Consider the following 23,346-nt stretch of genomic DNA (forward strand, 5'->3'; position numbering starts at 1 on the left):
ACTGCTTAGTAATTATTATTATTTCTTATTTAATAATGATGATGATAATGATAATAATATCAGGAGGAGGGGTGGGGTGGGGTGGGGGTGCTAAGAAAACAGTCCCTTATTTTTAAAATACAATGTTGGCAACCCTAGACTTGGGCAGTGCTCATTGCCCCTAACCTGGTGACTGCAGCATCAAGTTACTGAAAGACTCTTCCAGAACAGATTCTTACTTTCAGTTTTTGTCTGCTGAAGAAAAAGAGAAGGTAAAATGGTCATTTGGAAGAATTGTGGGCTGCATTTGTAAACTAAGTACATGTACATTTAGCAGTATATCCTAACATGGTATATGTGGGACAAGCCAGCTTCCTGTTTGCTGCTGCTGTTTATAGGCTAACGGCATTAGAACAGGAATTGCATCAGCTGGCTTGCTTTGTGTCTCAGCTGTCACAAGGAGAATGTAGTAATATTCGTGATTAAATGTCATTAGTCTGTGGCACAGAAGCAAGAACACAGACATTGTTTTGGATCAGTTCCTGTTAAAATTCAGCAATATAACAAATTATGTCTGCTATGGATTAAACACAGCCATTTTTTGATCTACATTCTATTGCATGCCCCAGAATTTCTGTCAATAAGTCTACGCTATATGGGCATTGATTCCCCAAGGCCTTTAACAGGAGACTAAAAAAGGGCTTCAGTGATCGAACCTCAAGAACTGTTGTTTTAGCAAAAACCTAGTGTTTCGTGTAAACAAAGATGGCAATTTTTAGATCAAAACAGCCTGGAGAATAAATTGGCATTGAGTTTATTTTAGGAATGTTTGGTACTTTTAAATTACTCTTTCTGCTGAAAATCCCTTTGTCTTATCAGTTACCTGTCCTGTCTGTCTGCTGCTCCTGTCTCTGTAGTATATCTTAACACACACACATACACACAAAAAAAATATGTTTTTGTAAGTAATAATTTTGCTCTCTTAAAGTTCCCTGCTACTCCACAATAAGAGCCTTGTATCTGGAATCAGAAGTGAAAGAAATAAAATATGGTTTTAGATATTTGTTTCTAAGAAAAATCATGCATTTCTTTCTGTTTGTTTGCCAGCAGCTGTAGTCTTCATTACATCATGAATGAAGGAAAGTGTTGTACCTGCCAAGAAGTATTACCAAAAGCACTTTCTTTCTTGTCAGCTTTCATTACTTCTAGCAGGTTGTGTGAGGACACTCTGCTTAGGGAATTGGAATGGGGAGGATATGTGTGTGTGGTTTATATTTACACCCAAATTACAATACACCTGAAATTAGTGGTGGATTTTTATATTTGTTGGAGATTGGTATTATACGACAGCAGAATTGTCCTATAAGTCTGGGCGTTGGGCCTGCCTGTCTCTGACTGCAGCATATAAAGTATAGAGGACTAAGTCTTTCAAAAATGACCACCAATTCTGGGTGCCTAATTAGAGGGACCTGAGTACTTGCAGCCCCCATTGACTTCATCTGGAGGTTCAGGTGTGCTCAACACCTCTAACAATCAGGTCCAAAGTGTCTCAAGTTCGGCACCCAAATCAGTGACCGTTTTTGAAGGAATTGGCTTATCTGTACCGTCAGTTATTTGTGGTGATGGAGGCTACATAAGTACCGAGGTAGATGGTGAGATCTTCTAAGCTTCAAATCCGTAGAAATTCTGTCCAACATAATAGTATATTTTTTTAAAAGAATACAAACCATTATGTGTATATTATCCATTGACAGACAGGTGCCTGGTTCAGATGGGCCCAGGCAGTCTAATTTATGCATCCATTTGGCATGTGCATGCTTCCAGATCATGGCATTGTCTCCTCTTCTTGCTAGATAAGTTGAAACATTGACAGGCAGTGTGTTCACTTTTTTCTTTTATTACAGTAATTTATAAGATATTTTAGCTAACAGGAGAATGGCCCAAGGGGGCATTCTCATGTTAATTACCAAATGTGGGCTTGTCAAAATCAAATAGCTTCAGGAATAATGCAAGTAGTACTGCATCATTACAGTGTTTGGCCCTCAACCCAATATTAGCTGTTTTTTAAAATCTTGTTTCACTGGGCTTTTAAATTTAAAAAACCCCAAATCCTGCCCCATCGTAGATCACAAGAGAAATTTAAGACACAATGAAAGATTTAAGATTTTAGTGCAAGTGCTACTTTTAAATATTTTTTAACATTCAGCTGCAAGCTAAAAAAAAGGTATCAACAATTAAAGCAATTACTTGTGAGGTTTTCTGCAAGGCTGAAGGTATTTGCAGTCAATGTGACTCATGAAATCCAATATTAATTTGACTGTTGCATGTGGTTTGTAGTCGTTCTCATTTTATTTCTTGGTGTGACACCAACAGCAATCACCAAGGGCCAGATGCTGATAATACCCTTACTCATGCTGGGCAATGTCCCACTCTATCAGTAGTCCCATTGGTTTACACGGAGCTACTCAAAGCCCTGGTCTACACTGTGGGGGGAGTTGATGTAAGGTACACAACTTCAGGTAGGAGAATAGCATAGCTGAAGTCGACATACCTAAATCGACTTACCACGGAGTCTTCACGGCGGTGAGTCAACTGCCACCACTCCCCCGCCGACTCTGCTTGCACCTCTTGCAGCGCTGGAGTTCCGGAGTCGACGGGAGAGCGCTCAGGGATCGATTGATCCCATCTAGACTAGATGCGATAAATCGACCCCGGATATATCGATCGCTACCCGCCGATCTGGTGGGTAGTGTAGACCTAGTCAAAGGGTAAAATACTACACAGGGTGGGTAATCTGGGCCCAAATTTATAAATTAGAGCCTGGTAAAAAACTGTTTCTATTCTGATAGTACACAGTGTCTTGTCACCTCTGAAGGGTGTCAGTATAATCAGTCAGGTTGAGGAGCTAGCTTTATGATGGTGGACTGAATTAATTTTGGTGTTACATGCTTCAGGGTGTAAGCTCGTCGGTCAATAGCTAATCCCCCATTCCCTCTCCCTCCACATGGCACAAGTAACTTGGTCCATATAGCATACTGCCTGCTGCACAGACTTCCACCTGATTCTTCAGAGAAAGGTGGGAAAAAATCCAATAATACGTGTGGACAATTGTGCAGTGCCGTGAATGGGATTGAGGTGAAAAGGTGAGGTTTCTTTCCTGGTCCCTGCTATTTTAATATAATTGGCCCTACTTTGTGCTATAGGCACATTATAGACTTTTCTAAGAGAAATTTAACTTTTTAAAAAAACCCACAGGAAACCTTCCCAACCCTAAAACATCATCCATTTTTACCTCCCCTCACAGATTCCACCACATCCTCCCTCTAATCCTGAATCAGTGCCCTCAACCCTATCCCCCAGGAAAAGCACTTTCTACATGTAATCAAATCCAGATTCTGGTGAACCAGTTCAGCAGGCAAGTTCCAGAGCCATGGACCCATTATCAAAAACACCCTCGCACTAGTATTCTCGCAATTATACAAGGAGGGAGCTCTTAGTTTGAGAATCATTGACTGCAGCTGCCACAGAACCTCCTGAGGAAATAGGCTGTCTCTCAGACAGACAAAGCACTAACCATTTGGGGCTTTAGAGCTGAAAACCAACACTTCGAATTTTACCTGGAAATCTACTGATGGCCTGTACAGAGCATTGGTGTAACGTGCTTCTGGCAGTTAAACATCCCACTTAATAGATGGGACACCACACGCTGCACTAGCTGCAGTTACTGAAGGGTCTTAAGATGTAGTAGCCCTTTGTAAAGCATAATAAGCTAACCTCAAGATGACAAAGGCATGGATGATCATGACAAGCTCTGCATCCCTAGCAAAAGGTCACAACCTTCTTGCCAAGCACCAGTGATGAGAAGGGCAGTTAGCAGCCACTATGAACATCCAGAAACAACCAGGGATCCAGCCAACTGCACCTCTAGGTTAAGAGCCTGAGAAAGTGATGGACAGCACGTCCTGACAATCAGTGGGCCAATACAACTTCCACAATTTCCTCAGGTTGCTTCCTTGAGTAGAACTATCACGGTCTTGTCTGGGTTGAGTCTTAGCCAGGTATCCGTGCATCAGTTTCCATTTGACACTTAAGTAAGGGGTTCTACTGTTCCAGCGGGGTCTGAAGGGAAATCTAAAGCTGGGTGTTATAAACATATTGAAGACACCACCATTCATACTTTCTCTCCATCCCTCCTACTGGCCCCATATACATGTTAACAACAATGGTGATAACAGAGAATCCTGCGGGAATCCGTCATGAGAGCTCTTGAAGTAAATGAGCAGCTAACCAATGCTTCCCTTTCAGATCTCTCAGAAAGAAAGAAGCAATCCCATTGGCCCTACTGTGGTCTTCAGGCAAGTCCCCAGCATCTGTGGTTAAGGGTATCAAAAGCAACTCTCAGAGCAACAAGAATCAGCATGGACATGTGATTCTCAATCATTGACAGCAGATCATCAGTATCCTACACCTCCAGAGCAGACTCTGTACTAAACCCCAGGCCTAAAACCAAACTGACCCCAACATCTTCCTGCTGATTTTCATCAGCCGGGAGGGGCTTGGATTTGAGTGTGAGATTATATCATATGCCTGACCACCACAGACTGAAATTCAAACAGAAAAGACTCATTGTTCTGAGAGACTTAAATTTCCATGTCCACAATAATTCTAATGAGTTGGCTCCGAACATTGCTAGCCCCTCACTAAAAGTAAATTCTGCCACCATAGAGATGGAAATCTCAGTCTGGATCCGACTGATCTTTATCCTCAAAGTAATTCCTCACAGTTAGAAACACTTTGACTCTGTCACCCAAAAACAAACAACCTGGATTAAGCAGGTTGTTAACCCCCTGTTTTCTTTGACTACTCCTGCACAGTGACCACAGAAAATTTCAAATGCTCTTTTTGCCTTAATCAGTACATTTCAAAACAGGACATAAGTCATTGGTTTTTATACATCATCCTTCCTACTTTATCATTTAGATGTCATCTGAATATCAGAACAATGTAGAGAAAAAAGATGTTCAGTGGATAAAGATACTGGACTATTATTATGTCCTGTCACACCTTCAGTAGAGTGGTCTGAGAGCTGCATAATATTCCTGCTTAGAGCCCTTGGAAATCTAACCGAACCCATTTGCTTCTGAGGGGTGACCTTTAAAATAGATGCTGTCTCCTAGCAGAAAATGTGTATCCCAACCTGAAGACAAAGGAGGTAATGGCTGGTTCACAACAAAGGCACAATTACCATTTTCTCTCCAATCCCACCACAAAAACAAGATCAAAAATATTGCCAGCTATGTGAGTGGAACCACTCTGCACCTGAGGTGCACACACAGTTCCAGTGATGACTAATACAAGTCCATCCATGTGGAAATTGGACTCACTCAGAACAGTTAGTCTAAATGATTTTAACACTGCATCAGGGTGACCTGTACATCAATATTGGTTTCTATCTCAGGATTCATGTATAAAATGGACATTCTCTCTCTGATCCAGTTTGGAGGCTGAAGACCTCCTGCATTTAAGGATAAATAAAAACAGCACAGATTCACCACCATTTTGACCCTCTCATAGTTCAAACTGAGCAGAGTACCCAGCTGCAGTCATTACCAAAGGTAGCTCAGGTGGAGTCTGCTGGGAAAATGTAGTCTGTGCCAGGGCTCACATACTGCTAATTCCTGGTGGTACTGTTGGGCAGGACTGGCTGATAGTGGCAGGTCAAATAAGGAATCCCACAGACTACTCCACATGGAGAACTTTCTGCCACCTTGCTGAGGAGAGTTTAAACCTGAGCTCTGTTAAATTCAGTGGTTTCTGCTGAGTTCAGCTTTCTTTGAGGACTGTGAGTGGAAAGGCAGTCTCAAGGTAGCACAACCCTAGATCGCTAGGGGCTTTAAAGATTAGGGTCAGGACCTTGAATTGTATCAGTAACAAATGGGGCACCAGCAGAGTATGCAGAGCTAACAGTGGCTTTGTATAATAATACCTTAAATGCAGAATAATGAACTATACCATTTAAAAATAATTTTTGCAAAGGATTTTTTGTTGAATAAAACCAGGGATGGGAGAAGGCAGTGCAAGACCGATATGTTTTATATTCTTAAAACACCTGCCATAGTAGGGGTCTACCATGCCTGGCAGATTGATAATGGCATATGGAGCCATTCACCTCTATGGTAATGTTTCAAATCTGACCTTACTTGGGACTGTTTGATGACAATTGGTGACCTATGCATGAAGAATATCCAGTTCCTGGTGAATAGCATGCACATCACAAACCACCCCCACAGGTTTTACCAATAAGCATTTTTGCTAGCAGTTTCAGCAGAGCAGCCAAAGATTGAATTGGGGTAAAACTGGAACTGTCGTCTTATCCACAGGGCTGGCTTTTTTCTTTTTTTTTTTTTTTTAAATTTAGACACATTAGCATCGTACCAATGTAGAGAAACTCACACAACCATTTCCCACATATTATCTCTTTTGTAACAGAGAACTCGAAGGTTCTCAGTCCAGCATTTTGCACTAGCCCAAATTCACCATTTCAAAATAAAACAATACAGACCTTAACAATGGACAGTAGGGTCCATGCAGCTTATAGATTCAGTAGAGTAACATGTCTGTTTACACTCAGGTACCATGACAAAGGACATGCATACTACTATAAATGGAATATTCACACACTCAATTTCTGTGCGTGTATGCACATGTGTGTTTGCGTAATAAACATCTGTTGCCATGTCACATGATACCTCTGGGATTCCAAAGTGTTGGCTTTTTTTAGAAAAAAGACCTATAGACTAAAACATATCTGTATTTTTTAGACTTTTATCATGTTTAAGGTATAAAATTGTTTATCAATAAAGATAGTAGAAATATGAAACCTGTCCTGTAGGCTGTAGATGTGATTTGACGCCAGCAATAAATTTTGGTTCTCTGCAACCTTATTTTGTTCAGTCCTTTTTATAATTAGCTGATCTTTATGACCTGGAGATAGGAGGCAGAAAGGGAGTTATGGCACGATGGGCATCTAGTGGGGCAGCTGAGTATGTAGTTAATGCTTAGTCTCCAGTGGTTTTTTTTCATTTTGTATTTGGAGGTCTGCGTTATTATATTGACCCTGACGCATGTGAGGGAGAAAAAAATAATATACTCTGTAGTTCTAGAACTTACGTCTTTTAAAACAGGGTTGAAGCATTGAAAAGAGACTGGCAGACGGGCTTAGCACTGTGGATATCTATATCCATTCTTGCCAAAGGGTAAATAAAGGGCATTCATTTATTAATCCGCTTCCAAATCCCTCCCTCAAAAAAAAAATGAGGAGGGGGTTCTTTTTCTTTTCTGACTGTTTCTAGTAGAGCCAGGCATGAACAATTAAATTTAGGGCTTCCCTGTGGTCTGTGAATAACACTGCACAGTACTAACCATCAGGGCACAAAGACAGACAACAAAAAGGGCTGTTTTATTTTCTGTTTATCCTTCAGGATACTGTTTACCTTATCACTGAAGGGGAAGTTATCATTTTATCCCTTTTGGAAATTGTACTGGCTTGATTCTGTACCTCCAGGTCTCGGACCAGCTAGTGATAAAGTGGGCATGTCAGCCTGGGGTGAGGAAAGTCCTACCGGGAGCTGTTGCACTCTCGCACTCGCTCTGACTCTCTCTGTCTCTTGCTCTTTCTCTGTCAAACCATTTTCTCTCTCTCTTTTCCCGCTTTCAACGGGAATGTTTTTTTTTTCTTCCCCCTCCCCTCTAAATTTACTTCACAGCAGATTGTCTTGTAGTAAATCACCAAAAACCCAAATAGCACTAAAGCATTCTGATACAACATTAGCATTTGCTTAACAAGCACAAGATAAACATTAAACAAAGAACTGCATTTCTTTATTAGAGGCTGCAAGATACATAATCCATGAGCACAAGAAACATGGGACCCAGTGGATATGCAGATGTGTGTTATTTCATTGGCGCTGGGCGGCCTTGTTAGAAAAGGTTTTCATCTGAAGGCTTGGGGGTGGATAGTTGACTGTCCCTGGTGGGTCTGTAACTAGATACAGAGACTGTTGCAAGCTAGGCTGGGCTCCCTGGTGGATGTGCTGATTGGACAGCCTGAGGAAAACTTGGGAAGCATCAGGAAGTGAACTCAATCACCTTGGGGATGATAGGGTAGAACCAGATGAAGGCATTTGACTTCTTTTGTAACTCCCACTAAGGACAGATTGCCAGTGCAATCCAACCTCCATAACTGCAAATCAGGCCCTTTCCCCTATGCCGATTTCATTAGAATGGCCAGCATGGTGCAGAGTTTAAAAAAAAAAGGTTAGACACAGTAATTTTACAGGCAGGCGGGTACAAAAAAAAATCTGCATAATTAAGCAGTCAGGGCTGCTAATAGGGGAGTTTATATGCTCTGGGACCAGGCAAGGGCAGCACATATGGATATAGCACTGGATATTAAATCTACGGCATGCCGACTTACTTCAGGGCCCTTAGAGAAAAGTCTAATTATAGAGAGAGGAATTGTGTTTACTGGTCTGTCTTGGGCAAAGATGTTGAAAGAAGTGCAATCAAGTTTTGCAGTTAGACATGAACAGTCTGTTAATAGAGATATCAAAAATATGTGCTTGTGATTGCATCATATCTAATCCACAGGAAATCACAGATTCTGAGACCCCCCCTTTTCCCAGTTAAGTGGGGGAGAGGAGGGAGAGCGATACATATCCCGGATGCAGGATGTAAAATGTGTTCATTATTGAATTGCTGGAATTTAATCTGAACCAAGCTCTTTATCATCAATAAATTATATTTAGCAGTTTACCCTAGTTAAGCTACTTCTGTTTAAAAATGTCAGTGCTTCTGGGTATAAGCTCAAAGTCAGCATTTAAATATAAATGGGTAATACGGGTGGAAGTTGCAGCAGGCAGGACTGAGTAGTTAGAGAAAGGGTATGTTTATGTAACAAGTCCTGACGTGGTGGACATTAACTTTTCATAAGGCAGATCAAAGGTAAGGAGAAGACCCAAGGGCCCTCAGTCAAGGGCCCCTAACAACTGTCTAGTATGCTCTATGAGATGATTTCTTCAAATTAGAAAGACTTAGATTATAAAAAAAGGCTTTAAAAGTAATTACCCTTTCTCCCCTCCCACCCTTCCCTCCCCGCACAGCAAGTAAAGGAGTCTATCCGTTTGCTGATGGGAGATGATCAGGGAGGTGTTATCATGAAACGCTGCCCTGCGCGCATAACTGCAAGGAGAGGCTAGTGTCTAGTGCATATTTTGATTTAATATTTTTTAGCTTCAGGCTTTTGTCCTTTTAGTGTTTGGATTTAAAATACTGGGCCATCTGGGTGAACCTCATTCTGAAATGCTGGCGAGCAATTGTCAGTCATAAACTGCTTTAAGGGCTGCAACCTGCAAGGTTCTAAGTGTTCCTCAGCTCCTATGAAGTTGATGGGATTTGAAGGCCCTCTGGAATATATAAGATGGATCCCTAAGTTTTTGCTTCCTCTAGATATTTAAAGGGAGGAGTGAACTACACCAGCGTTTGGGGAACATACAAGATTATTGTCGAGTATTGTAATAGCACCATATAGTAACTACACAAAACATAGGATTAGAAACGCTCCCTGCCCCAAAGTGCTTGCAAAGATGCTCTTAATCCTCATTTTAAGAAAGGAGGACAAAAGGACTTAGGTGATTAACTGCCACTAAATCCCAGACTCAGGCCCCACTGGGATTCACAAAATCTTCACTCAGCTGCTGCCAAACCACATAGGTGCTTAAACACACTGGATGCCTATATTTTTTGCAGTAACATTTCCCAAGGTGCCTATGTTTCTGACTCTGGCAATGCACACTGCAGTTCCACAGTGAGGAAAGATTGGCATTTCTCCACTAACTCACCTGTAGAGCCCCATCCGGCAAATGTGCTCAGAGCTCAACTGCCAGATTGGGCCCCGATAGGTGAATTTACACAAAACAGCCTGGGTGGGCAGGGGAAAATTGACAACCTCCCTAGTAACTTTTAGCCCAGTGGTTAGGGCACTCCCCTTAGATGTGGGAGATCCATGGCTCAGGTTCCCCCTTCACCAGATAAGGTTAAGGGATTTGAACAGGAATCTACAAGCTTGAAAGTGAGTGAGGTTACGGGATATGCTGACATGAGACTCCTTCAATCTTTCCCGTTGAAGCTGTTCCAGTGTTCATAAATAATTTAAAAGGAGCAGAGGAGCTGGCTCCTGAATCTCCCACCTGAGTGCTCCCTCGAACCACGACACTTCATAGTCATTCTCATGTTTCCTCTCTCTCTGGCCCAGTCATTCTTGCATTATTTATCCACAGTGGAACAGTCAGCAGCAGAGACTGAGGGAGCCCCACATCAGAAAAACCCATAGTCCAGTAGTTAAGGTATTCATCTAAGAGGGGGCTGATTCCTGTTCAGATCTTCAGATCCCTTCTCTCTCTCCCCCCCCCCCGCCCCCCCAGTGGAGCAGGGTCTTAAATTATAGATTTCACACATCCCAGGTGAGCACCCTAACCAGTGGGCTAAAAGTTATGATTGAGTTCTGAGAATGCACAGCTGGCAACATCAGCCACAACTAGCAGGCTAGTTAGGTAGAGCTAAATTCACAAAGAAACATGTGCATGATGATGCTGAGTGTCACCATGCCTAACTTTTAGGCACCTAGAAAATCACTGGGATCCACACAGCCTGGGTTATGTACCTAGGCTCCCCATACAATGCCTCAGGAGAGACAGGCGCCTGAGAATGGGAGTCACAAAAGCTAGCATGCTAAGCTAGCCAGTGGGAGGTGCCAAGGTGAGGCATGTGTGCCCCTGTTCTCTTGCTAAAACAGTGTAGGTGCCTAACACCTAAGAAAAGTTTGCAGCTGAGAATCCCAAGCACAGGGAAGCTTAGCCCTGCAGTCTGGACTTGGGCATCATCTCTGAGAGAGGGGCAGGGCTTAGCACACACCCCTCGGGAAGAGCAAACAGCGTGTGGGTGTACTTACTGTACAGCTTGAAGAATGCAGGCTTTTGTAACCTTACAGAACAACCGCGTACTTCTCTTCCCCAGATGAGCCATGGAGAGCAGAGCTAGCTCCAATTAGAATCCCTGGTCTGGACTCTTAGCAGCTAGCAACAGCATCAAACTATTCTGGGATAAGTAGAAAGTCAAGAAGAGAGAGGGGGATGAGAATTTTAAATCTCAGCTTTCCCCTTTAAAGTGACATTGTCAAGATATAAAATAATATAGATTTAAAATGTTCTTATCTTTATTGATGTAACGCTAAAGCCTGGTATAATTTTTAAAATCTAACTTACGCATTACCCTTTGTACTATGTGTTTACCTTTTCATTTCACTCATCTTGGACATTCAAACTATACTGGTCAGTTTATTTTAGTGGATAGCCATTTTCACTTACTGATTCTTGCACTAGCACAATGGCGTTTTGTTTGGGATTCTAAATGTTAAAAAAAAAAAAAAAAAAAAAAAAAAAGCAACCCCCCAAAACATAAAAGCGCTACAGGATGTCTCCACACACATGTACATCTCTACTATTTTTACTGCAGTTTAAAAGAGGTTTATGACAATCTTTTATTTCAGTATCTTTTCATGTATTTGGGACCGAACCTATCTTAATTTTTGAAAGGTGCCTGTCACAATGGTATGCTAAGCATCGTCATTGTCTCTTTCCACGCCTTGCACTCGTGATAATAGCCAGCAATGGCAAGAGATTCCAAAGCTGGCTTTAGACTCTAGCCCTTTACAGGCCAACTCCTCAAAACTCCATTGAATTCAATGGGTTTGTGCTGATTTACACTAGGTGAGGATCTGGATATTCATTCTGAAACAGTTTTGCAAGGAATGTGCTATCACAAAGTGAGCTGTTCCTCTCTCTTTATACTTCTACTGACCTCTGACCATCAATCCATTTCCTCCACTCACTTCCTCCCAGTGCTCCATCGGCCACAGGGAATGGGATTGTTCGCTGGGAGTGCTATGTCAGCATGACATGCAAATGGCGGTTTCTCTCCCATCCATCATGCTAATCAATGGCATTCCCACAGCACCGATCACCATGATATCGCCACTGTAAAAGATGCTATGGGAAATAGTCTCTTTGGAGATGATATACAAGGGATAGATTTAGAATCTAAGTTCCTTCTGGGTCTCAATTTTGCACCCACAGTGACCCTGAGGCATGGGTTTATTTATGTACCCAGTCACACTTGCAGTTATTTTGCTGGTGTAAAAATGAAAGCGAGTTTTTTCAAAATCTAGCGCTTCTTCTTTTATTTGAAAGAAGTCATTTGGCAGCTTCGCATATGCTGCACCCCATGCGTGGGTGAGGGAAGAATCCCTGGATTCATGCAAAAGGCAATACTTTCTCCACTGTCAAATCCCTCCTGGAGACTCATTCCTGCCAGGATGCCTGTGGAAAACTTGCTGACTTAATGACAAGCTTGAGGAGTAATTTGGGAATAGTTTCTGTATCCTTTAAAAAATATATTTGCATGACTATTTTGTTAACATAAGTGTATACATTTCATAACCCACCCTCACATCCTTTGTTCATAAGTCTCTTTATCTTGTGGTTGTGAGCTCCTCAGAGCAGGGATCGTGTCTTTTTATCTGTTTAGAGATGGCCTAGCATATCATTGGCACTACCAGAAATAAATAATAATAACTAGTAGATACCGGTTGGTGCTGGGCTGTCAGTATTCCTTCTCTGTTGTTTTTGACTTTCCTCTCCACTAACCCACATATCTGAGCTATGTCCAGTTCCTGCTGCTTTTTCCTCCTGACTATCTCCAGGATGTCTCCATTTCTTTCCATGTCCACAACCAGATCTTGTATCTAGGTCCATATTATATCCTGCCTTGACTACAGCAACATCTTCCTCTTTAGCCTCCCAAACACTCACATTGCCCCTCTTCAGTGCAAACAAGGTGCAGCCACTGAACTCATCTTCCTGTGCATCAATCTGATCACGTTACTCGTCTCTTTGAATCCCTCCACTGACTTCTCATCCACTAAAACGCATGAAATTTAAGCCTCTGGTAATCACCTTCAAAGTTCTTCCTAACTCTGCCCTCATGGGGACTTAGGACTTGGCAAATTAAGCACAATGAACAGGATTTGGAGCCCAAGCCTGCAGGTGCTAAAAACACCCTGCAGAGTTCTGAGCACCCATGATGCCATTGCCCATGGAGAGTATGTGAAGAAAAAGGAGGCTTTGCATATCTTGAGAGTGCTCAGTACATTGCAGGGCTTGAGACCTTTGTTTCTATTCATATTCCATTAGCCATATCCATCTTAGCAATCCTTCCAGTCCCTGTTCAGCTTCCGAGCTCACCTTCCCTAAGTTATCATTAGCTAGTTGCAACCGTGTACTTCTTTTCAAGATGTTTTCCTAGAATCTTTTGTACCAGGGGAGCTGGTGATTCATTGGAGGAAGGGTGTATATCTTCATGGATTCCAAGGCCAGAAGGGATCAATGTGATTGTCTGGTCTGACCGGAATAACACACAGGCCATAGAACTTCCCCTAAATAATTTTTAGAGCATATCCTTTAGTAACCCAGAGTTAGATTAGTTGCTTACTAGTTGTTTCAGTAAATGGTTTGTTTTTGGAGTTTAATAGGCCGATAATTAAATTGTTGTACAAGTGGGAGCCTTGATCATGAAATGCTATGTTTTCTGGAACCTCTCAAAACCCCCAAATCAATCCAATACTTGTGGTAAATAAAGACAATGTGGATTAAACCATATTGAAAACGCCAAACTGGGACTGAGTTAACTTTGGCTTGACTGTCTCATTTACCAGTGGTAAAGATAATCCTAAAAATGTGTGGTGTGCAACCAGTTCCTCCATTCAGTATTAAAGCCCAGACACTGAGCAGGTGAGTTTTCCCTGGTTTTGTGACACATTCTGTTCAAAAATAAATAAATAAATCAGCAAGCATACAGTAGATGCCTTTTACTGCCAGAGTGGAACTTCACAAGCCTACCAGGGGACCTTTTTGTAATGTGTGTAATGTGCTGCTACCGTGCTTTAGCAAGGAAAAATGTCACTGCTGGGCTTTATTTTTAACAGACTTCTTTAACATCAATTAATGCAAGCAAATGTAGTGGAGGAGATCTAGCTTTTTATTTATATTTGAGGGAAAGCAGTGAGGAGACTTGGAGGGAGGGGAAGGAAGAAGCATTGTTTTATTTTAAACTTCAGGCAATTAAACAACATTGGGGGAGATTTTCAAAGGCACAAAAGGCAGTTAAGCATCTAACTCCCACTGAAAATCAGTGGGAGTTAGGCACCTAACCGCCTTTTGTCTTTGAAAATCTCACTCATACTGTATATTTTTAAACATTTATTTCCTAAAGTGTGCACTGCAAGTTACCTAACATGAAGGCCAAGATCGTCAGCTATCAACATGGCTCCATGTGTAATGTGCTCCACACACTCACCTCCTCCTTTACACACACACACAGACCCACACATGTATACACGCAGTTGTAAATGAACTCTTATATTATCTCTTAGCATTGATTAATTTTGTTCTGTTGGGGTGAGGGAGTCTCTGCAAATCTTGACAGTGCAACTGTTTCCCTTTAATATGAGCTTTTCATGAAAATAAAAGGTAAAAATTAACTCTGCAGCTACTTGACTTACCCTGCTGCATGGAAGTTTTGATGTGGGCAGAGAGCAGAACGTGATCTGAGGTAACGTACTGTATATGATGTAATATGTTACCATCACAGTGAGCAAAGGACAAAACGATAACTTTAACTTAGCATTTTCATGCTTTTACTAGCGCAGTCAAGCGATTAAAAAAATTAATCACAATTAATCACACTGTAGAATACCATTTATTTAAATATATTGATTTCAATTACAACACAGAATACAGAGTGTACAGTGCTCACTTTATATTTATTTTTATTTCAAATAATTGCACTGTAAAAAAAAAAGAAATTGTATTTTCAATTCACCTAAGTACTAAGCAGTGCAATCTCTTTATCATGAAAGTTGAACTTACAAATGTCAAATTATGTAAAAAAAAAACCTGCGTTCAAAAATAAAACAATGTAAAACTTTAGAGCCTACAAGTCCACTCACTCCTACTTCAGCCAATCGTTCAGACAAACATTTGGTTACATTTGCAGGAGATAATACTGCCCGCTTCTTGTTTACAATGTCACCTGAAAGTGAGAACAGGCGTTCGCATGGCACTGTTGTAACTGGTGTCGCAGTTATTTATGTGCCAGATGCGCGAAAGATAAATATGTCCCTTCATGCTTCATCCTCCATTCCAGAGGATGTGTACAAGCTAATGCCAGGTTCTGCTCAATAACGATCCAAAGCAGAGCGGACCGATGCATGTTCAGTTTCATCATCTGATGATGATGCCACCAGCAGAAGGTTGATTTTCTTTTTTGGTGGTTTGGGTTTTGTAGTTTCCGCATCTGAGTGTTGCTCTTTTAAGACTTCTGAAAGCATACTCCACACTTGGTCCCTCTTAGATTTTGGATGGCACTTCAGTTTCTTAAAACTTGGGTCGAATGCTGTAGCTATTTTTAGAAATCTCACATTGGTACCTTCTTTGCATTTTGTCAGATCTGCAGTGGCAGTGTTTGTAAATCAAACAACGTGCTGGGTCATCATCCAAGACTGCTATAACATGAAATATATGGCAGGTAAAACAGAGCAGGGGATATACAATTCTCCCCCAAGGAGGTCAGTCACAAATTTAATTAATGCACTATTTTTTTAATGAACATCATCAGTATGGAAGCATGTCCTTCGGAATGGTGGCTGAATCATGAAGGGGCACACAAATGTTTAGTATATCTGGCACATAATACCTTGCAATGCCGGCTACAAAAGTGCCATGCGAACTCCTGTTCTCACTTTCAGGTGACATTATAAATAAGCAGGCAACAGTATCTCCCGTAAATGGAAACAAACTTGTTTGTCTTAGTGATTGGCTGAACAAGAAGTAGGACTGAGTGGACTTGTAGGCTCTAAAGTTTTACATTGTTTTGTTTTTGAGTACAGTTATGTAACACAAAAAAATCTACATTTGTAAGTTACACTTTCATGATAGAGATTACACTACGGTCCTTGTCTTAGGTGAATTGAAAAATACAATTTTTTTTGTTTATCATTTTTACAGTACAAACACTTTTTAATCAAAAATAATACAAAGTGAGCACTGTACACGTTGTATTCTGTGTTGTTATAGAAATCAATATATTTGAAAATGTAGAAAAACATCCACAAATATTTAATAAATTTCAGTTGGTATTCTATTGTTTCATCATGCGATTAATCACGATTAATTTTTTAACTGCAGTACATTTTTTGAGCTAATCGCATGAGTTAATTGCGATTAATCGACAGCCCTAGGTTTTACCAATTTTAAGTCAGAGCTTCAGTATAGTTTCTTTATTTTACTAGCAATACTGGTGTTGTAGGGTGCATAGACAGACTCTGGCTGCTGTAGCTCACTCTCAGACTTTTTTCTTTCACATGTGTACATGTGACTCTTGTTCAATTGTGTATATTTAATGATTGGGAGGTGTTGGTGGGATGATACTCAGTCCAGATCTCTGGTGTTCGACCTTCCTCTGTCTCTTTGTCTCTCTAAAAGGTGTTCTTTGTGGTCTGTTACATGTTGGCACTGAATACTGCCTTTTAGTGGTTAGTTGAAGTGTTGGGGCCAGTACACTTTTCTTCCATACAGTACAACCTCAGAGTTACAAACACCTCGGGAATGAAAGTGTTCATAACTCTGAAAAAAACATTATGAGAGGGGTAGCCGTGTTAGTCTGTATCCACAAAAACAACACGGCGTCTGGTGGCACATTAAAGACTAACAGATTTATTTGCCAAACATTATGGTTGTTCTTTCAAAGTTCACAGCTGAACATTGACTTAATACAGTTTTGAAACTTTACTATACAGAAGAAAAATGCTGCTTTCCTTTCATTTTTTTTTTAGTAATTTCCATTTAACATAGTACTGTATCGTATTTGCTTTTTTGTTTTTTGCACTGCTGCTGCCTGATGGTGTACTTCTGTTTCCACATGAGGTGTGTGGTTGACTGGTCAGTTCAGAACTCTGGTGTTCGGAACTCTGGGGTTCTACTGTACTACTTTCCTTTTATTTTAAGGTTTGGTACTCCATTTTCTCCTCCTTCACAAAACATAATTGTGGCAACAAACCCTTTTATTTGTTATTAATGAAAATATTACAGGGTTAACATCAGTATCATATAGGACTAACTCTTTTCTTCATAGAAGCATTTGACAAAGCCTGCTGGTTCTGACAGGTTTAATTAATAAGTAGGGTAGCAAATGATGTTGGCCTCTTACTTTCTTTACCACCTTTTGATTTTGCTTCTGAAATGCCCCCATTTTTCAGAAAATGACTAGTCCTCCTTTACCTCACTTCTGTTGTTCAAACATGCTTTGTGTTAAAGCCCTCTGCTTGCCTCAAGCCTCTAACAAACTAAAAGTTGTGGCTTATATAAGGTGAAGGAAACAAGTAAGGAGGTTTGGAGATGAGTTCTAGCAACTTGCAGACTTCAAGTTTTCTGATGGAGAGTCTTAGGTGGTTTTAAACATTGTCATGGATTTGTAGGTGATGGCCCCAAGGCTTTCAGAGAGAAAAAGATCACAGTAGTTAAATATATATGTTGCTAAATATCTTTTTTTGACATTGAGATTTTATTTCTTAATAAAAATAAAATGCCATGGAACCGGTCTTTGTTATATAGTCAGAGTATACAATATTTAAATTTTTAAATAGTAGCTTGAATTAACTTGTGCAGGTCTTAAAAAAATTTATCGTAAAGAAATTAAAAATGTATTGTGCCCAAAACATTTTTATAATTCTGCATTATAGCCTTAGAAATATTTTATCAGGGTATTTTTGTTTGGTTTGGTTTTACTGTGTTTTAGTTCTTTGCAGATGGGAACATCAGGAATTGCTCTGTAAGAAGGATGGATGGCTATATTTAATTATTGGCCTCTGATTCTTGATTAAATTAGTACAAATCCTCACTTGTCTCTCTCCACTGTCCTACTCTTACACTTCGGCAGCATTATTTCTCGCTGACTAAAATCTTATCAAGAATCCATCATTTCCCCTTTCCATCCACTAAGTTTTGATGATTTGGTGCAAAGGTGTACTTACCGTAACACTGTTACGATAACTAGTACATTTGTGTTTCTGTTATGATGGGAGTACTGTTGTAGTGAGACTTATCCACTGTTGCTGCTGCTTCTCAGCAGTGTTAATTATACTTTAGGCTCATGTAGGGTGCATATGGAAACACAAAAATAAGTGATCGGGGACTAGAACAGTTTTGCTTTCATTTGTTGTGACAATGGCACATCTACTATGAACACACACACAGAGGCTAACGTACCTTATCTGTAATGAGGTCATGTCCCATGATGTGTATTAAACATCACTAACTAGTCCCCTGCTTATCCAAAACCTCATTTATCTGAATTAATTTTGTGTCCCCCATTTCATTCAGCTAAACAAGGTTTCACAGTGTTTCCAACTCACAGTTTTATCATGAGTCTCATGATATGTAGTGTTTTGCTTAAAGCCTAGTCCCTGGAGTCATATGAATACGTGAAAATCTCAGCTTTCATTTAGAAAAAAACAAAGAGGGGGGACAAATTTCTAGTCCTTGCAGTTACAGAGAAAGGCTGGAAAATCTGATACTTAAAAATGCCAAATCCACAAAGCAAAGAATTCAACGTGAATTATTGTTTTAAAATCTTATGATTTTTAAGCCCATCTCATGATTTTGGGAGCCTGACTCATGATTTTTGAGTGTTTGGTGTTGGCAATACTGTTTTCACTGTAATGTGCCTTTTCATGTGTGTGTCTGAGTCCTATGGATCGTCTGTCAGACTGTGGGGCAGTGTGGGGTTTTGTAGCAAGGATCTCCATTCCCCCCCCCCCCCAGTGTACATGAGAGAGTGGAGAAGCACCCATTTATCCCCAGCCCCTTGTTATGCCTATAGATAGTTTAGTGGAGACTATGTATTGATTCCAGCCTCCAACTTTTGGAGATGCTGGATCACAGTAGTTGTGCAGTGGGTTAATGGTGTTTGATATAGTTTGTCGGATTCTTCCCCCCACCATTGCTAATGAATGCCGACTGCCTAGTTTAAACGAGAGCTAAATCCTATTTTGGCCAAGGCAGCTATGGAGAGCACAGATGCTGCCCACTGTGTCCTCTGCAAAAGGACTTCTGCCAACCAGGGAATGATTTCTCATGGTAGGACAAGAGGAAGTGCTGTGCAGTGCACTTTGCTGCTCTCCTGATCAGAAGCAAAGTACGATCCTATCTGCTGCCAGTTAGCACTTGCCGCTGAGTGCAGCATACTCACTAGCTAGCTGGGGAGTTAGTTGCCCACTGGGGAATGTGGTGCATGGGCCAATGAAGTAGCTGTCTGTCCTTCTTACTACTACTTGTGGTTGCAGTGGAGAGACCGTGTCCTGCTGCTTGCATGGGGAAGAAGAGGTTTCCAAACAATGTCTTCCCCCTCTTGTGCAGCAGAGGGTGGAATTTAGCTCCTACACACCAATGCTTAGGGCTAATACCTAAACAGTGGTTGGCAGGCTAAAGAAAAACATTGTGGTGCCATGCAGAATTCTCAAGGTTGGGAGCAGCCTTGGCACTTCCACTCCAGCCATCTAGTGTCTGGCCTGGTGAGGGTGGAAGCATAAGCTAACTGCATGGCTCTATGAGCATCACCTGCTAGATGATTGCATAGCATTAACAGGGGGCTGCAAGGAGCTGCGATGGCAGCAGCATCTGAAAAGGGAGGGGGATGGGCAATATTTTTCAGTGAGATGGCCGTATGTCCGGGAGATGTCCCCGAATGCCAGTGCAGAGAAGGGAAGGGGCATGGTCCCACCCTGAGTAAGAACCCCATGTCTTTTTACCCCACAAGTGGTTTTGATTCCTCTTATATCCTTCTTTGCTGTTTTCTCACCCCTTCTCCTTATTTAAATTAACAAGAAAAAGAAAAACTCGGTGGACCTTTTTGAAAATATGTGAGCCAACAAATGCAGTCTTGTAAGTTATTTATTAGAGTATTTCTCAGTCAAAGTTTAATGCCATATAGTGGTCAGCAAACTCTCTCTTGCTGTTACAGTCATGTTTTTCATATCACGTTTCAAATTTCCTCAGAGCATTAGAAGTGTTATTTGGTTTTGGTGTGATGTTAATCACCTCATAGTAGTTTAATGCCATACTACATTTTTCTCTGGCTCTACAAGTTTTACCCATAAGAGAGGATGTACATTGGCCTCAAAGACTGTACATTTATTTTTCTCATAACTGTGATGTATTTTTTCCTTTGCTAATATATTTTGATGTGTTATAGTTGTAACCTGCTGTTCTCTTTAATTGCTTATTGTTATTAATTATGTAGCGGTAACATTGTCGGCTGCTTGAGCCATTTGGCTTTAAAAAAATGCATTTATCATTATTGCCATTGGAGCTGCAGTAAATTGCCAGACTTCTGTCCGGAGATGAATGCTTTTGAGCGTTTCTCCAATAAAATTTGAATGTGGATCAAATCAAGATTTTCTTTTGCATCTTCCCTTCCCTCCGACCCCCCGGGCTTCTCTGCCCTGTCCCCACTTCTCTTCTTTTCTTCCTTCTCCACCTCTTCTCCTCGAGCTTTTCTTGTCACATCTACTCTTCCTGCCTGTGGCTCCATTTTCCTTCTTCTTCTCTATTGGTTTTCCTTCTATGCCGCCCCACCCCTTTACAGTGGCTCCCTGTTTTTCCCACTTACCTCTTCCCTTCCTCCTCCTGTCTACAGTATCTCCCCCCCCCCCAATTCCCTAATCTTTACCTGCCTTTTCCTCTCTGCAGTCTTTTGTGTTCCTCCTCTTCTATGCTTTTTGTCCCCTCCAGTCCCCTCTCTGTTTATTTCTGTCTTTTTGGAGCTTCTTGGGTATTTCTTAAACTCCACTTCTTGGTAGGCAGAATATTGGGAAAAGATGACTGCTCTATGGAGGAGCTATAGTTTGGGTCCTAAATAAATATATATTTAAATAACGGCCAGCCTGAAGCCATAAATTCACAAAGATCACAAACACAGTGTACTACATATAGCATAAGAAAAAGTGAATCAGCCCTGATTATTGTATGTCTTTTCAAGAAACTGGGAAACTCTTCAATGCAGGGATCCCTTCAGTTTGTTTGGGGACAATTTTGCTCTCCAGTGTAAATCCATGTAGTCAATAGAGTAACATCAGATTTACAGTGTTGTAAGTGAGAACAGACTCTAGCCCTTTTTGTCAAGGGAGCCGAAAGCTGCCTATGTTACTGTATAATGGGATCAAATACAAAAATATGTGAAAGTTAAATCAAGCTGAAATTGAGCTTTCTCATATTTTCCTAAACAAAAAAATAGCAACTAAATTAGACTAAAAAAATACAAAGATTACACCTCATTAAGTGGAACTATATCATTTTAATAATATTCTGAACAAGAAAAATTCTTCAAACTGGTTCAGTTGGGCTAGGAGAAAAGAGTCTAGTTTAAAAGCCCCGTTCCAGTGTAAATTAAGCACAGCTCTGAGGGCCTCAAGTGTCCTTTCCACATTTTTTTCTCCTATTTTTGTAGGGGACAGGGTGGTGGAGAGGGCAGGAGGTTGAAGTTCTAAAACAGTATTCCAGCTACTGCTGTTCACTTCTTCAAAAGGTCCTTTACATGTGTAACAAGAAGTCACTAAGCAACAGTTCTCATACTGCATTCAGCTCTGAAAAAAATTGTCAACAGTGCCTGGCTTTTCATATAATTAAATAGCAGGAAGTGTAATACTTTTCATTCTAGGTATCTCTAATGTTCAGAAATGCAAAGAAGTCCTGTTCTAGTCTCTCTCTCTCTCTCTCTCTCTCTCTCTCTCTCTCTCTCAGAGGAAGCAGGCTGTTCTTAGCATCGTGGATAAACGGCTTTTCAGCATTTAGTGATTTTCTCCTTCAGACAACTAGTGGCTTTGTGCCAAAAAAAGAAGGCCCTGACCTTGCTATACACTCAGAACAAAAAATACCTGATGAGAGTTGTGTACGGTACATAGCTCGTGCTGCTAGTCCACTGCTGTGTGGAATTAATATTGACTATTCGACTGTCTCAGTGCTAGAAGATGTTTTCCCTGTAGACCTAACTTTACAACAGGTTGCGTTTAGTTTATGCTGCATGAAATATCCTCTTTCAATTTTACCAATTTGTGTTTTTTTTGTGCAGTACTCGAAGGTAGATATACCTGTACTTCCACCAGTTCCAGAAGTCCCAGACGGGTGGGCATTACTAGTAGGTATTTAACACCAAACAGCAGAGAAAGCTGCCTCTCCAAGCAGAAAGCAGGAACAACAACAACGACAAAAAATTACATCCAACACAGCAAGAAAAAAAAAATCACATTTAAAATGAATGCACAATACTAAAAACCAAAAGTTTTTGACTTATATTACTCTGTTCTTAATTCTTCTGAATACAAATGTGACATTTTTATTAGTTTTTTTTCCCCATGGTTTGATTAAATTGTTAATAAGTACTTTGCCAGCCAGTCTCTGAACAGTTCGAATTATAATTTTAATTTACTATAGAAGGGTTGGTACAAGAAACTTTCTTTTCAGGGAGAAATATGGCCTCAGCACAGGATTGAGAACAAGGAATTGCAAAATTCTAATCTTGACTGACCCTGATTGTGTTGTGGCCTTGTGCAAATTATCTAGAGCCTGATCCTTCTCCAGCTAAATTTAGTGAGAGATTTTCCATTGTCTTCAATGGGAGAAGGATCAGTCATTTGCCGTGCCTCAGTTTAAAAGGCCTGACCTTGCAAATTTCTGAGTTATCTACTCACATGAACAGTTTCATGTAAACTAGGAGGACTGCTCATCTGAGTTAGTTACTCCAATGTGCAGGCATTTGCCAGATCAGTCTGTTTAAGTCTTTGGTTTATGGTCATAGAGCATTTTGGAGAGATAGTGTTAAGCTAGAAGTACATTTGAATGATTCATACTGCTACAACTAACTCAGAAACTACAGCTTTTTCTTAATGGTGCTTTTAATTTCTTCTAATAGCAAGGAGAAAACATTTTGAAAATTATTTGCAGAATATGCCATGTCACAGGAGGCTGCATAGCAATGATGTTGTGTAACCTTGTGATGTGTACATGCTATGTGATGCAACGCAGATTTAAAAAAAAACAAAAAACTAAATACCTTTTCCTGGTGCAGTTACAGACAAGAAGTAACAAATTGTGTCCCATAACATGGTGACTAACTCTGTTGCTGAATTCTTGAACTCTCTCC

The 23,346-nt window shown here is 40.7% G+C and overlaps 1 protein-coding gene across 7 annotated transcripts in view; it reads left to right on the forward strand.

Moving 5' to 3' along the window:
* Positions 1-23,346, forward strand: part of ZNF521 (zinc finger protein 521) — a 265,522-nt gene that overhangs the window by 205,760 nt on the left and 36,416 nt on the right. For 6 of the 7 annotated variants that reach the window (XM_048840499.2, XM_075125268.1, XM_075125269.1 and 3 more), the window contains one exon: positions 22,276-22,341. The exons of the other annotated variant lie outside the window; for it this stretch is intronic. In XM_048840499.2, coding sequence (XP_048696456.1) covers positions 22,276-22,341 — 66 coding nt within the window. The remainder of the gene's footprint in view (positions 1-22,275; positions 22,342-23,346) is intronic. 7 annotated transcript variants of the gene reach the window in all.

Source organism: Caretta caretta, chromosome 2, assembly GCF_965140235.1.
Source record: "Caretta caretta isolate rCarCar2 chromosome 2, rCarCar1.hap1, whole genome shotgun sequence".
NCBI lineage: Eukaryota > Metazoa > Chordata > Testudines > Cheloniidae > Caretta > Caretta caretta.